We start from the raw sequence: 16,937 nt of genomic DNA, 5'->3' as shown, positions 1-16,937 counted from the left end.
TTACATGCTACTTCCAGATATTTGTTTTGGTGGCACCATCTGGTGATTTCCACAAAACTCTCCTGCGGAACAATGACTCCGAGGGAGCCAACAAAGATTCATCAATATTAATAAAAACTTGTTGTCATATAGAGCACAGCAGGCACAACACGGCCATATGGAGCGGCTATACTATATTGGATTTGTAGAGGACGGTGTTGATACTCAGTTGTTGTAGCCAGTTTCTCAGTGCACCATCCAACCAATTCCCCATTCCTGCTCTTCCTCCCACAAAACAACATGCTTCACTGCCACACGGCAGTGCTTAAAATTATTACTGAAGGTTCTTACGGGCAAACAGTAATCATAAAGCACATCCAACATAGTCAGCCCAGCTTTCCCTGATAAAGCTTCACAGTTTTCAAGTAGTTGAACTGCCAATGCCATTGGTTTTCTAAATGTGTGATATTGTGCCTAACCCTGCTCATGTTCCCATATTCAAAGTTTGTGTGTCAATCTGGCTGACCTCAAAGCCAGAGCTGTCTGTCTCCTGGTCATCACATCATGCCCGTGGTACACATCACCCTGCTTTGAGGCTGACACTGCTGCTCTAATCTGTTCCTGCTGCTTTGTGCTCGAGGGCATCCGCTGCAGCCATACGCCCAGCAGAGAAGTGTTAAACAAGTGAATGGTGCTGGCCTCAATGTGTCACCACTGGCGCCGTTAATATCGATGACATATAAATCCACTGGATCTGATGGGAGAGTCCGACTGCATTGTTGCCAGCAGTTACTAACGTTAAGGGATGAATGGGATTAGACTGCCACCTCCACTTGCTGCTCTGTGCAATAAAGTGAATCATTGTCAAGCATTCCAAAAAACCCCTGATGGAGGAATGCACACACTGCTAAAGGATATTGGTTCAATCAGCAGTGGATTGTGTTTGTAATTGAAAGACTCCTATGACACAACTCCAGCTGCTTTTATGATTATTTTAAACTTTTTTTTACGAATTTAATAAATCAGAAAATGAATTTATACATTTATAATTTCAGACAAAATGTTCTCTGGCTTATCTGTGACAAATGCTCCACATAACACTGGCTGCTGATTGGACTTCCCCTGCCGACCCACCGCTGTGTGTGTGTACACTTACAGCAACTCTGAGCATTGTGCTCAGATCAAAGACAGATTCTGGGAAGTCACGCTGGGAATGTCCAGGGGAAAATGAGGGAAATCTTTGTTTGCACGCAGACCTCGGCATGGTAGCAGGAGATGGTGCGTGAAACTCAAAAGACAATCAGAGGAGAAAGACAGGGAGAGACTCGTAAAAAACAAGTGAGAGGTAAAAGCGTGGTGTCTTCGTCCACACTCTGTGGATTTCTCCACATCCTGCTGTGCGCCTGACTGATGGCTTCTCGGAGATATTTAACACAGTGCCGTCTCTCAATGCGCAGCGCCGGTTGCGTCGTAGTTCAGCGCATGGCAAGGGCATCACAGATGGTTAGGGAAGACGATTTGTTCCCCCGTTTGCACAGAGAATAGCAAATTACATCGGAAGGACTCCGGGCGGTTCAGTGGTTTGATATTTTAGAGAGGAATGTTTTTTTCCCTCAATGTGGGCGCATGCAGACGACTGGGAGTTCGAGATGCCAACCAGCAAGCCAGAGACACCTGACGAGGATGGAGACGTGAAATCTGAGTGCTCTGGGGATTTTTTAATGACATAATTTCTAAAGGACTATTAAATTACATTTTCTTTTTCAGGGAGGAGGTGTGGCACCACAGCGTGTCCGACCAGCTTCCAGTGGCGCATGGATTTATGACTTTTGTGCGAAGACAAAGAAAAGACAAGAAGAGTCTACGTAACTTTATATAGGTCACACCCACGCCACATAATATCACCTAACTCATATCGTCTTTAAGTAGAACTCGGGGAGGCACCCAGGTGCGCTCCATGTTTCATTCAGGACGCACCGGTACCGGCGGTACCTGCGGGACATAAACGCACAGTTGGAACGCGAGAGCAGCGTTGGGCTGTGGGCCAGTGATGCCGGACACATTCACACTCATAAAGAACCGGACAGAGCCACGGCTGGGGCAGCTAGAGCGCACACTGGACACAGAGGGAAGCGCCCGCCCCGCCTGGGTCATAGGAATCCTGGCCAGCGTGTTGATCTTCACCACGGTGGTGGACGTGTTGGGGAATCTGCTGGTCATCATCTCGGTGTTCCGGAACCGTAAGCTGAGGAACTCGGGTAAGATCTTTAGTTGCAACGAGAGTGAGAACAACCAGCGTTGATCATAACTCATATTTTGAGGGAAAGGTCGTTACGCACTCACTCCTGCTGTGTACTTACAACTTTAATGATGGCAGTGTGGATGTGGGCTGTGTGTGAAACAGATTCTGTGTAAATCGACTTTGTTTTCTTTGACACTTCTTTCTCTCAGCTGCTTGTGCACATTACATGTTTTGACCCATAGACCTCTGAGCGCACTTTGCCCCCAAATCCCACCACTGAACCCGAATAATTGAATGCAGCACATGCTGCACAGCAATGCTCTCCACACCCATTCACAAAACTGTACAGCTCCTACTCTTTTCACACATTGTACATATTTTATACTTTTATTTTATATCATATCCTACATTTTCTATTCATGCTTCTTGAATTGTTAGTACTTTTTTTTAAAATCTTTTTTTACTTGCTGTGTTTGTTAAGCACCAGAACACCAAAGGAAGTTTCCTGTGTGAAAGCCTTCTTGGCAACAAACCTGAATCTGAACTATTTAATGCATTTCATATCACTTTAACATAAAAATCACATTTAACTAAACTCACACCACAGCTGTACTTTCAACCAAACCTCCTTTCACATTAAGACGCCAATCTTTTTCTGTAAACCTAAAAGGCTCTGTGGTTTCTAGGTGACAACATCTGGCTGATGTGCACAGGATGGATAGCTGCTGGTGGACAGAGAGATGGGTGCTTCACTGATTTAACATTTCCTAGTTGAAAACTCAGCTGGCCAATTATGACTCTGGCTTGACTGATACCTTGCATTATTGGAGCTACTTGGTGCAGTTTGGTGCTTGTCTCTTGGGCTCTTTAGCCGTGAAGTTCGAAGGTAGTCTGACTCACCTGCCATGTGAGAGCTGGTTAACAAGCACAGGTGAATCCTTCTGAAAAACTGACTGTGCTGATGTTGATGAACCTATTCTGAAGCGAATGTCTAAATTACCCAGCAGGCCTCACGCAGCTACAGCGAAGCATAATGACAAATCATAAAGCATGGAAGTAAAAAATGTTCTCTGCAGAGGGTTGTAACTGTTCTCTGATGAAAATCAACCTTTTTCAGGAACCTACCTGAATCATACCCGGCTATTAGTTTACCGCTTGACTCACCCCTCTTCTACTGACACTACTTGATATCCAAATTGATATCTTATGCAGGGAAGTCTGCCACACTGTGCTGACCGGCTAGTTTGTGCTTTATCGTGCAACAATTAGGGCAGGAAACATGCATTTATTTGCATATTCAGCAGCCAGTAGGATGCAACCATTTCGTCCTCATTAGCCGATGAGCAAAATACCCCCAAGATTAACCAAAACCACTACTTTCCTTACATTTAAAGCCATTATGAACCCCTCCTTGTATTTGTTCACCGTGGAAAATATTTATTTTCTTTTGTTTGAGCTTTTCTTTTTCAGTTAGATGGACACAATCACTACTGGAACGTTTGAATGTAAGCCCGTCTTCACGGAAAGACTCCCACATTGTGCACTCTAGCATGACTTAAAAAAAAAACAAAAAAAACAGCAGCTAAGGTTTCGGTAAGGTTGAGCTTATTCAAAGCCTTCTAGTCTTGAAGGTTATGTATTTATTGAAGCCATTAGGAATAAGTCACATTTGTAAATCAGGAGCAATATGTCAAGAGTGATTTCATTCTGTGTGTAACCCACAAGAATCCTTGTACTGATTGTTTTATTAGACTTTATGCACGGTGGCACACCATGCATAAAGAGGATTTAATGTAATCAAACAGAAGTCCTTTCAGTAGTTGAGTGAATAAGACAGAGATTATGTCTTATTACAGTGAGAGAGTTAGTTGTTGTAAACACATTGATCTCTGCAGCTTTTAATTTTGATGCCTGCATTAAATATAAGAGTTAAAAACATGATGTAGTGAGTGTATATAGCTATTTGTAACCAGAGTGACACGCTGCTATTATATAAAAATTTACATAATAGATAGATAAGATCACATTTACCATTTAACAGCGCACACTTATCTGTCCGCAGAGACTGACTCAAGTATCCCTTCAAGCGCTCGTGCATTGGATGCCAGAGGAAAGGGTGATCACGTTGATCATTTGCTGAATTGGGACCACAACACCACCAATGCTCTGAGCACTACATTTTGAATTTCAGGCCACACAGTTCACCTGTCAGTCTTATCCACCATCTGAAGAATAATTGCCTGCACGGGGACATCCAACAGATCTTGGGTTTAATCATCTGTCTAGACCAACTAATAACCCAGATATAATGAAACATTTCATTTCACAGCTTAATTAAACATTGCCTGCTTGCCTTCTATTCAAGGTATTGTTAGATGTTGATGGATAATCCTTTATTTATCTATTTAAATTGTTTCCTATAGCCTACCTTGGGTTGCCACTCACATGATGCATTAAAGCTGATCTCTTTCAACTCAAACAGCCCACTCAGCAGAATCTACACCGAACCCTGCGGAATGAATTGACTAGTGTAGACAGAAACAACTCGCGCTTTAGTTTAGATTTTTATACAGTCACAGCAGGAGCTGAGGCTGAGCATAGCCACTACAGTCATCGTAGCTATGTATAAGCTCCTGCTGTGATGTGCTGTGCAATATAAACAGGCTGCTGAGCATCTTTGGATATCTGGTGAGTGATGACTAACTGCATATGCACACTCATAGTGTGGTAAATATTATAGTACGGGCTTATTATTATTTTGACACTGAACTGGCATGGAGCTATCTGTGAATCACACTAATCAAATATCTGATGCAAGTCGATCATGTCATGCCAAGCTGCGTTAGGATTGCAGATTGTTTGAATGTTTTGTCTTGTGTGTCACTGAAAGTGCTTTCTCTTTCATCATGTGCTATTGTACACTGGCCAGTTTGTGCCACAGACACACAATCACACATATGCATGCATTCATGAGCCATTCAAGCCACTTGTCCCCTGTCCCTTGGCTCATGTAAGTAAAAACAGATGTGTGCCAGCATGAAAAACACACATGGAGCAATCTTTCAAGAGAATGCAGTACAGTAGGTCTATGCATTGTATTGTTATAGTCCTGTATGAATATGTGCGAGATAGTGAATGTGTGAAAAATGCTTTATACACTTGTGAGGGGCAGAGGTTTTTGTCCCCCCTGAGATTTGTCTTTGAAGGAGCTTAGGTGGTGCAAACCTTCAAAGAGAGTTATACAGGATCGCACATTACAGAGAGTCTCTTCACAGACTTTATTTACATCATATCTCTTCCCCTCCCTCTCATTCCCTCTCCAGCTACTTTCCTCTCTCCAGCTCTCTGCCTCTATAAAAATAAAGCTCAAAATATTCCCTAGTTAAGACCGAAGCTTGAAAAAAAACACACAAAAAAACCAGTGAGCTCAGACGGCCTCTGTCCATGGTGCTGAAACACTCCAACCAAAAGCCTCTTTCAATTTTCTCTGGACATGTGATGCCGTTAGTCACAACCAAGTGCCAACCTCCGTGTCTGGGAAATTAAGCCATTGTAGAAGTGCCAAAAACTGTAATTCCTCGAGCGTCCACATGAGGCTGGCTGCAGAACATTTCAACCTCCAAGTCCCCATGTTCAAATGTCCAACTTCACAGCAGAAATAAACATGTTTACAGCCTGGTACAAAAAACAGTTTTGGTCTCTATAGCTAATTTCCCTGTTCATGGCAACTGTACTGAGGGTGAATTTTTATGGAACTCACCTGTTCAGATTATATTAAGGCTTAAACTTATGCATAATCAACAGCATAACTTTGATTGACAGGTATGTGCTGTCACAGATGGCTTATTTGAGCTCCCAGGCATCATTCCGCCCACCTTAGGTCTGCCGATGATCCATGTCTTTGCCAATATTTAGATCAGAGGCAGAACATCCAACATGACAGCGGTCAGCGTTGCATAGTTTGAGCTTCAGAATTGTGCTTCAGAAACCAGTGGGTGATGTCACGCATATGCTGTTCATTTTTTCTACAGTCATAATGATCCGCAGCCGTCATCTGAGGTGAGGGCAGTGTTATTTTGAGCTTGGTAATGTACAGATTGATTTTTCTGTAGTGTTTGGAACATATGATTTTTCATATGACTTCTGTAATTCCTCTGATTTTCCTTTTAGAGGATAAACATTGTTGATTCTAAATTAGTTTGTGGTGCAGTAATGTAGTACAAGAGTTTACTTAGGGGTCTTTACATGTAGAAATATCACCACAATTCACTGTAAATGAATACAAATAAATAGATATGCATTAGAATCAATATAATTGTTGGAGCTAAACATCAGGATGTGCATCTGAACCTGCTGTAGGACTCTCTGTGTGGCTCTCTCCATCCTGCTGAAACATTCTAATCCGGTCTCTCACCGGACCATTTGTTTTTCCCAGTGCTCCTCTGTGACATCCACTGCTACTACTAATATTACCACCGCTCTGTCCCAGATGCAGTTTAATTAACTGTTTCCACATTGATAATAAATGAAAAAGTGATTTAAATATTCATACAGCAAGGCGAGAGCGAGCATGCACATGTGCATGTCTGTTCTACTATCAGAGATGTATAAAGTACTGGGGTAAAGGAGTGGAGTAGAAGTGCTATATCAAAAAACTGACTTGAGTAGAAGTTGAAGTGTTCTTTAAACACCATACTTAAGTAAAAGTACTAAAGTATTCAAAATGTTTTGTACTTAAGTATTGCAAGTAGAAGTATGTAAAAAATTGCTACTCAAGTACTGAAAGTAAAAGTACAAGTAAAAGTACAAGTACAAGTACTGTTGTTTATATTATTTCAAATATTTATTAAGGCACAACTTCTAATGTTACAGTGTTACAATGTTCATGGTAGAGTTCTCTGATTTCCCATGGTCTGTGAATGCGTCTGAATGACTGCGAGAGCGAGGGGGCGGGGGAGCAGGTGAGAGGGCGCGCCTGGGTGCGTCAGGTGTATGACGTACGGCGCACGAGCGAGTTTGATGTGTGAGACCGGGACTGTTGTGTTGGTTTTTTGGCGTGGTTACGGCCGACAGTCACTGAGTCCTGTCACCAAACCATTTAGCAATAAATGCAGGTTTGTTCAATATCGCCTTGTCATTCATCACGTGTCCGGCTGGACGCTACAGTAGTAACGAGTAACGATTCAGCACATGAAAAATGTATCGGAGTAAAAGTATTAAATTCATCAAAAATATGTAGTGCAGTAAAAGTAGAAGTACAGATACTGCATTTTAGTACTTAAGTACAGTACTTAAGTAGTTCCACTTCGTTACTATACATCTCTGTCTACTATGTTGTGTAATTATACTTGTGGGGGGCAACGCTTCTAAGCCCATGCATTCCTAATTGGTTTGTGAGAGCTGGTCCTGACAGCTGAAAAGACAGATATTTCTTTGTCAAGATTAGGGACTTGGTTATAAATGGGTATAAGTTAACTGGAGGTGTGTGTAGCGGTTGTGTTAAGTGTTCGCCCCCAGTGGATAAATCATCCTCAAAAGTTTGCAAATGTTAGAGAAGTGAGACACAGAGAGATCCATTTGAGTTACCCACAGTTAACTTCAGCTTTTTAGTTAATTGGACAGTTACCAAGTCTATATTTCACATCTTTACATTTGAAGCATTCCGGTGACACATTAATCCAGAGTGTCTCACATTAAATAAGTACAGAGGATTTCTGTATCTTGCTCTGGGACATTTTGACAGGATAGACTGCTGTTGGCAGTGAAAACTCTCTACTCTCCACTAACACCATCCCGCTGCCCTGTCTGTACTGACAACAATTGTTAGGAGATGTACATTAACTGCAGATTTAAGCAATGGGCTTTCAACGGCCATGACATCCAGTGATTTTAACAGAATGAAGACAGACAGCGCTCCTCTGTGCACAAGGAGAGAAGAAGGATTTTTGTTTTACATTCACAAACGATTTGCTTGTTAAATATCAGCGTGAACTGAGCCTGGCTCAGGTAAATCAAGCTCTCGTAACCCAATATATCAGGAAATGTTGTACTTAAAAAAGATTTACCGAAGATCTGTGTTCCAATTAATCTGACATGCAACATAAATTACAGTCCTGTGGTAATTGTTTCATCTTGATTTGGTTAATGGTGCAGAAATAACAAATCACGGAACAGACATATTCACACACATTTTCACTGAATTTTCAACTGCATCCTGTTGACATTTATTCCTCCAAAATAAATTGAGAAACAACTTGATGAGCTGACAATGCAGAATTGAGAATCATAAGTTTTCTACAGCGGGTAATGCCATTGATAAAAGTGATTTCTCCTCGAGCTTGTTGTTCTTGCTTTCATCCTCCTCCCAGAAATAATTCATGTGCTGTTTGCGAGACCAGCTTCACGTTGTCTTGGAATGCTACGTACATGGATGATAAAAGAAGCCGTTAAAAAATCACAGAAAATACGCTGTCGGAAAAAATCACCACGGCTAGAACAAGGTGAGACTCAGTGTACAGTAGAGTTTTTGATGTGACGCAGCAGTGTTTCAGTGTTTGAAAGGGTGCTGATTTACTCACTTGTTCGCCCCAGTATGTAACACTTCCCACATCACTTATATCTCAAGCATGCTCGCCTAGACTTCAGATTTTATCAAGGTAAAGATCCTCTAACCCCGATCTAGCACCTCTCCACATCTCTCAGGTTCAGAACAGATTTTAATATTCTCCCCATCACTTCTTTAACAGTTTTGTCCTTCATTATGACCTGGTAGGTATCCTTAGATTCGGCTCTTTCTGGTTTTCTACTATAATTTATGCTCTCAACCAAGATTTTTTTTTTTCTTTTACAGTGTGGGCACTTGGATATTTGATTTAAATTCATTACAATCAAAACAGGAGATCAGCCAGCTGAACAGGTTGTCAGATTGATCAGATTTTCTTTCATCCTGAGGAGCTTTTCTAGCTTTCTGATGAAAAAAAATGTTCTCCAAATCAGACTTTAAACGTCGCCCAACGACCCTATTGGGATTTTTTTATGTGCCTAACAGGGGAGATGGAGAAAAGGAGGCATCCCATTATGTATCCCATTATACATGGCATTGTGACAAATATAAGCCACCCAGTCTAGTTTCCTCAAACTCATGTAGAATCCATAGAAGAGCTGAGTTGCCACTGATTCATAATGTATGGGAGGGGAGTGTCTGAGAGGCTCTGGGGGATTTTCTGTATGTGTTGAGGCTTGGCCATATAATTCTTTCATCATCTGGTTTTACTGTTTTTTTTTGTCTAAGTCAGTGAGTATTTAGGCAGGGGTGAAGGTTGGACATGACTGCTGGGGATGTTTTCAGCAGTTTTAAGTGCTCTGGGAGTCTACTTCTGCTTGAGCTGTGCCCAAACACTGTCCTGTGTCTTTTGGGTGCAGCATGACTTCTGTAATTCCCTTGAACACAGACAGCTGGATAAAGGAAACAGGAGGTGCTACAGTAAGACCAGCCAGGCGGAAGACAGGAGCAAGGCTACAGTTTGGATGCTGCTCAGAAATGACAAGGACACAGGCTATAAAATAAAGGATGACAGCTCAACATTTAGATAAGAGAGGGAAACGGACTGAATCCATCACTGTGAACAGTAAGAGAGTGATGCTGTTTTCCAAAGGGGAGAGGCACAGCCAAGACAATGTAAGAACCACTGTCATGTGTCATCACAATCACCCAGTTGTTATCAGTACTTTAGTGCTGAGATGGGGGATGACTCAATAGCACAAGTTTGCACACGCACGCACGCACGCACGCACACACACACACACACACACACACACACACAGGAACTGACAGAACAGTCTTCTTTAATCTCAATAACCATGAACATGATAGATTGACCCATTTAATCTGCAGCGCGAGTGATCAGTAATTTCCTCTCTTCCTTATCGAATCCCGTAATGCCTGCTGTGTCTCCCCATATCCATAATACATGCATTGTGATAATTTGAAGTGCATTACGTAACAGCTCCTCAAAATCCCCCAGGCAGCCGTGGGTGCAGAGGTGGAAGAATAAAGGGATTTTCTGCAAGAGAGAGAGAAGAAATGGAAGGAGGTGACACGGAGAGATGTGAGAAATTAAAGGCAATCTGGCATGGGAGAATCAGAATAGGATAAACAAGACGGATAAACAGAATGTTTGTTTCAGGCACACGCAGAGAGTGTGAGACTGTGAAGCGGTATGAATGCCTCTCCTGAGATGTACGTAAATGAAGACTGTAAATGTACAGAAAGGCTTAGAGGCCAAATGTGCATTATATTGATTTAACGTACATCTGGGAAGTTATTTTATACTTGGCTGTTTAATTGCGATGGGTTTCGTCTGTCGTTTTGATGTTTTAACTGAAAGCCCACGCGACACTGATATCGAAATCATAAAGCCAAAGACATCAGAACAAACTTTATTTTTACTTTCCAGCCAACTATGTCAGCACAAAACTGAGAGCTACACTTTGATGTGTTACACTCTGGTGCCGCCTAAATCATTCAAATGTTGTGTTGTGTCGTGGTATTTGTGACAGTGAGCGCTTTGCTTCAAAGAAAATTAAAAGATGAAAAGAGTTGTTTTTTTTTTTATTCAACTACTTTTCTATTTGGTAAACCCTAAAGTCGTGTTAAATACAATACAGCACTTTAGATACATCTCATCAGAGATGGGTATATAATCCGTCTCCAAAGAGACGGCATCAGTTTAAAGAGATCTGTGTAAAGGGAACATCTGTCTCTGATTGATTTGAAATGAATCTGAAATGAATGCTTAATCAAATCTCACTGATTTTGATTCATGCATAGTTGAGTCTTTTTCGTTAAAGATGCTCAAGGCTGCAGAGTCGAAATGGAAATGACCATTTTTTGTAATCAAAAGTAGTAAGTATTCCTCTTTCAGCTATTTTTAAACTTTTTCGTTAAACTGATGTTTTTCGCAGAGTGGCGCGGTGGAGCAGTGGTTAGCACTGTCCCCTCACAGCGACAAGGTTTAAACTTCGACTGGGTGTCCACGGTGTACCCCGCCTCTCACCCTTAGTCAGCTGGGATAGGCTCCAGCCCCATCGGTTACAGATAATGGATGGATGATATTTTTGCAGGAGAATGGGTTCAGAAGTGAAAAAACAATGAGGAGGTATTTGCGAGTCCACACATGCAAAAAAACAGTCAATCAAAGTCACTTTTCTCTCCTGGGGGGCTACACGTTCTTTGGTTTTGTGCTCATCTGTTTCACAACTCCTGATCTAAGCATGTTTGCGTTTGGCGGTGGACGGACAGTTTGCGTACTCAAACGCTGTGTACTCAAAATGCCAGGTTTCCTGATCAAACACAGAATGCCCTTCAAAGGCTGCAGTCAGTCAGCTGGATGGAACACTGCGAGTTATTCCATGAAAAGACAAACATTTTACATAATGAAAGAGATTCTGCCTGAAAGGCAGTTTTTTTTTTGTCTTTCTTCATAATCAATAATGTCGATAGTTATTTCTCCCTTTGTGCAGTGCAGCTTTAATCTAGTTTTTACCTGATGTTCACTGTTATAATGATGAGCTTAGACAGCTTTCTGATTCAATCATCTCCTTCGCTTTACAGTTCAGTGTGCACTTCAAAGGTCAATCTCCCAGGACTAACAAGACTTAATGTCTGCCTGCTGTACTCAGTAGAAAAGCCAGTAAGCCACAGCACCACAGGATCATGTGGATCCATCATGTACTCAGTCACAGATAGTTAGTTAGTTAGTTAGTTTCAGGTTATTTCGAACATGTGCAAGTAACAGAACAAAGTAAACTGAAAAATGAACAAATCCAATTACAATAGTCAAAATTAAATTAATAATTTACATTAAAAAATAGAAAATAAATAGATTAAATAAACAATACATAAATCATTTATCATTTATGAAAACACCCGATTGTTAAAGCCCTTCTTCCTCCCTGTACTTCATGTGTTTGTACTGCTTTTTAAATTGGATCATGCTTGGACATTGCTTGAGCCCCTCACCCAGTCTGTTCCACAGCCTCACTCCACAAACTGACAGACAAAAACTTTTTAATGTTGCCCGCTGATTTTTTAAGTTGAACTCACCCCACAGATAATAACCCCCAACTCTGTAAAAAAAAAAAACTTGTTTACTGCTTTGTACATAATTTGTGCTGTTTGGAAATAAACCAGATAGTGAGAGAGGTTACTCTTTCCCGCAGCATAAGTTTGAGAGTTTCTATTACAGGTAATATATGACAGTGCCTCAAGTTTCAAGAATTTGTACTTTGCATCAGCTTCTGTCTTAGATTTCCTAACTAGGTGCTGAACTATTGCAAACACCCTCTGAGACACTCCGAGGTGTATCTGCCGGTAAATTTCACAGCCTGGTAGGCTCAGCAGCATGTGTCGGTAGACTGGGACTGAGCAGAACGGCATTTTTAATGCGAAAGAATAAAGAGGGGAAACGGGCGAGCACTGGTGCCGTGCATCCAAAATGTGTGGAGGGTTGGGGTGGTGAACGTGGAAGAGTTGGCTTGGCTTGCCTGAGGCAAGTGCATTTTGAATGTGAATTGTCCTGACCCCAGTTCATCTCTCTACTCTAAAACAAAAGCAAGTTCATCGAATGCACGCATCGTTTGTGGCAAACAGTTTCTTGTATGTTATTCAAAAGATATTCAGTAAGATTTGATCTGTTTTAACAACTAGATTAACAACCGTGCATGACATAATTGCAGTTGGCTGCAATATCTATTTCCTTTGTAGCCTCTGGAAATCTGACCAATAACTTCACTGAATGAACAAACAGACAGGAGCTTTCTAGTCCTGCACAATTCTCAAGAGCCGGCTAACTTAAACTCCCTCCAGTCACACGTCTGTGAATAAATAAGAGTAGCCTCACGATATTCTCATAATGCTCACTAGAGGATCATTTTATTATCTCTAAAATAATGTCAACATTACTTTCCCATATTAAACATGCTTTCAAACAGCTCTGCCCACAAGGCCTGTTTATGAAGTTATGCTGCAAGAAAGGAGATCACTATGACTACATAAAAACCCCTTATACACCCAGTTAATCGCCTTGTTGATGAGAACACTTGGAGTCCAAATAAAAGATTTTACAGTCAAAGTCTTTCTCTCTCTTTCTGTACAAGCATACAAACACCATTAAAATCTGTTTGCCAGTGTTTGTACTAACTTCTCTCATCAGTGCAAAGGAAAGTACATGTCGGCCCATTTAAAATGTAATTATTTGTACACTAAAGCACTTGCTGTCGAGCATTTCACTCCTCCTTCCTCGGCTGAGAAAGTGTGGCGACTTTTCCAACATACATTCACCTCCTACCACTCCATTCACGCAACACGTCACTTTAATAACACACTTTAATGGTGACAATGAGAAGGCATGTGCTGCAGGGCACATGTGTTCTATATACGGCACCTGTGCATGATGAGAGGACAGGAAGTGTAATCACACCTGCTCAAAAAAACAAATCAACAAAAACAAGACGTCTGGCACGGGAACTTATCGACAGACCTGAGATCAGGTGATGAATGAAACTAGTGCCAGAGAGGCATCACTAATGCGGCTTCCATTAAAGAAGCAAACTGAACAAAATGTATTTGCTTGAAGAAGCAAGAATATAATTGTGGACATGATCAGCAGATTAATCCAGCAGTGATTACACTTTCAATTACACTTGGTGGAAATCATTACACCTTTCAGCCCCATGAGAATAAAGCATTCATCAGAGCTGTTATATTAACGTTGTGACTCAGTGGAAAGGAAACTGGTGACATGTTTTATAAAGACCCTTTTTGCTGTCCAAAGCAGCTACAATTAACTTTTTAATATGACATTTTAAATATATATATTTGCAATGATAATAAAAATGAATAAATAAAATAGATCACTTAACTACCTGTATGTGAAATTGGTTGCTGGTCTTGACACCCACAGAGAATTATCATGTGACTCCTGATTGCTCCTCTGAGCTTTATATAGTCTTTCAGCTCATTTTTTTTACTTTGTGCTACTGTTTTAGTTAACCTTTACAACTCACCATACAGTCGTCCACAAATATACCTTCATCAGACAGCGGAGAGACAGAGTTAGAGACAAGCCGGTGAACACAGCGGAGCATTTATCAGCTAAAGAGTCACATATTTCTCCCTGGAGTTCCCACAGTTTGTGGAGGTTAAAACAGCTGAAAGGACAATATTGGATTTACATTTGCCAGGTGACAAAAACACAGCTCCACATGAATGCTAATGGTGCTCCTGTGCAACATGTGGAAATGTTAAGAGGAGATAATGTGCTAAATGATGTTTACAGCTTGTTTCTGTGCAATATTTCATTTAAAGCATGTATTCATATTTAGCATTTACCCATTAGGAGATAACATTATAGAATTAATGAATCATTTTCTTTCGTTCCAGGGATTGTTGCTCTGCGTATTCTGCATTACTTATTGTTAAATAAGTAATAACAGTTTTACAAGTCCGAATTATTAAGCAATGTTCAAGTGTGCAGTGGTGTGCAGGTCAACTCAAACTCTTGAGAAATCTGGGCAGGTCCCATCTATAAAACTTAATATACTTTGCTATCCAACCAGCTGTTTGATTCTATACTTTAATTATCCAGTGACAGAACAGTATTTCGACATCAGTAAATGTTCCCTTCTTATTGGAGAGCAGTTCAAATTTTATGTTGTCCTCCACTAAAGAAATGCAACACAGAGAAGCAGAGGAAAAAAGGATGCAGCTGACGGTGCTGCAGCCCTCGGTTGGATAGCAGCTAGTGTAGCTGGTGATTGGCCTGTCGGGCAAGCAGTAACATCATCACCTTAAGCCAAATGATGAGGACTGAACTGCTGGGAACCTACAGACAGAGCTCACGGGCAGCATTTGCGTTGCATTTTCCCACCTTTGCCAACTAAAGCTACAGTAAATCACTATGCTGCTGTGAGTTTCACCACAGTCTCTCATTTTTCGCTGGTGTTGCTGACAGCAGCACAGAGAGGAAAGTGCAGACATACATGTCAACGGGTTTGAAACTTTCCTCAAAGATGAACTAAAAGAGAGAGAAAAAAAGAGGCAAGCATAAACCTTCACGTTCAGTAGACACGACAGAGAGCGTGGCCATAACTGTTAATGAAAACATGCTCCCTTTTCTGGGTTTGCAGAACATCCACGAAAATTCATCATTCAATGGTACATGCACTACCCCCTTAACAGAAGCACAGCAATCATTTCCAATTATGAGCGGAGCCTAAAGTAGTTCATGTTTTTAGTTACAGTGTTAGCATGGGGATCCATCCCAATGGGGCTCATCATCCTGTTACCCAGCCATGTGTGTCTCTTGATAGAAACTTTGTAAAAGAGTGTGCTGGCTGTCAGCACATTGCATGTCGTTTGACTGTTCAGCCACTGTGGAATATTCGACATAGGGAAAACATTTCTGCGAACATAAAAACATTTGAAAGGTCTCCTTAATGTGGATATTGTGGAGCTAGGGAAACAGGACCCAGGGAACAACTGCAGTCAGCTGTGGCTCAGGAGGTAGAGCGTGTTGTCCACTAATCAGAAGATCAGTGGTTCAATCAAGGACCTCCGTGAAGTGTTTGAACAAACAACCAATAGAAAGTATATATCATTCACAGTCGGCATGTTGAAGTGTCCTTGGGCAAGATACTGAACCCTAAATTGTTCCCGAAGGCTGCGCCATCGGTGTGTGAAGGTGTATGAATGGTTAGTGTCTGATGAGCAGTTGGCACCTTGCATGGCAGCCGGTGCCATCAGTGTATGAATGTGAATGGGTGAATGTGATATAAAGCCCCTCGAGTGGTGAGAAGACTAGGAAGTCCATTTACCATTTACCAACTTTATCCTTGCAAAGTGTGAGGTTCAAATATCTCTGCAAGTACTAGATAGATTGTCAGGAAGGTTTGAACAGATACGCAAAGTCCTGTGAGGATGAAACCGCTCTGGTGGCCTTAGTCCGGTTTGAGTTTGCAAAAAGTTCCAAAAGATGTGCAGTTCTTTTGATAAAGCATGAATCCAGTATCTGGGCCAGATGTTATTACAACAAAATTCATTGGCCATTCATCTTCTTTTATTTTCTGTTTGTTCAAACACTTGACTTATGATAACATTTGCTTGACAAGCAACCTCTTGTAGTTTTGTATGAGAGTAATTACAGTTGAATTCAATTTGGTAGTATCTTCCTGACCTTACCCATGAGCAGATCTTTGTGGCAGGTCAGAAAACACTCACATTTAGAAAGATCATATTTGTCATTTCAGAAGACACTGGCAAGTGTTATATTTTGTTGTTTAGTTATGAGGAGTGTATATTAGTTTGTAGGCCTTTTGCAAGTCGGGAAGTTTTTCACTCCTAATTAACGCATGGTGCGGTCACTGTGTCACCAGTTGCTCTTTTCAACTGTTGAGCCCCAAAGACCTGCTTTAATCTCTGGCTCTTTGATATTATCTCAGCGCAGTCTTCCATCACTGAGGTACAAGCAGATTGGAGAGATCTTAGAGAGATAGAGATAAATTTAAGCTTCCTGTCTGACCTGAGTGTGTCAGCATACACGACACGTGTTGGATGAACTTCAACTTTCCAGCGCCAAGTCCTTGAAACTTCTAATGTTTTTTTAGTGATCTCTCTGATCAATACCAAACTTTCATTTCACTGCAACCTCTTAACTTC

At 41.3% G+C, this 16,937-nt stretch overlaps 1 protein-coding gene across 1 annotated transcript in view; it reads left to right on the top strand.

The window, feature by feature from the left end:
• Positions 1-1,467: 1,467 nt before the first annotated feature.
• The window catches only part of mtnr1bb (melatonin receptor 1Bb), a 30,263-nt gene continuing 14,793 nt past the window's right edge, over positions 1,468-16,937 (top strand). Inside the window, exon 1 of the mRNA XM_027273274.1 lies at positions 1,468-2,237. Within this exon, the coding sequence (XP_027129075.1) occupies positions 2,030-2,237 (208 nt within the window). The 5' untranslated portion in view covers positions 1,468-2,029. The remainder of the gene's footprint in view (positions 2,238-16,937) is intronic.

The sequence above is a fragment of the Larimichthys crocea genome, chromosome XXII (assembly GCF_000972845.2).
Source record: "Larimichthys crocea isolate SSNF chromosome XXII, L_crocea_2.0, whole genome shotgun sequence".
NCBI classification, from domain to species: Eukaryota; Metazoa; Chordata; class Actinopteri; family Sciaenidae; genus Larimichthys; species Larimichthys crocea.
This window is presented reverse-complemented; position numbering and strand designations above follow the sequence as displayed.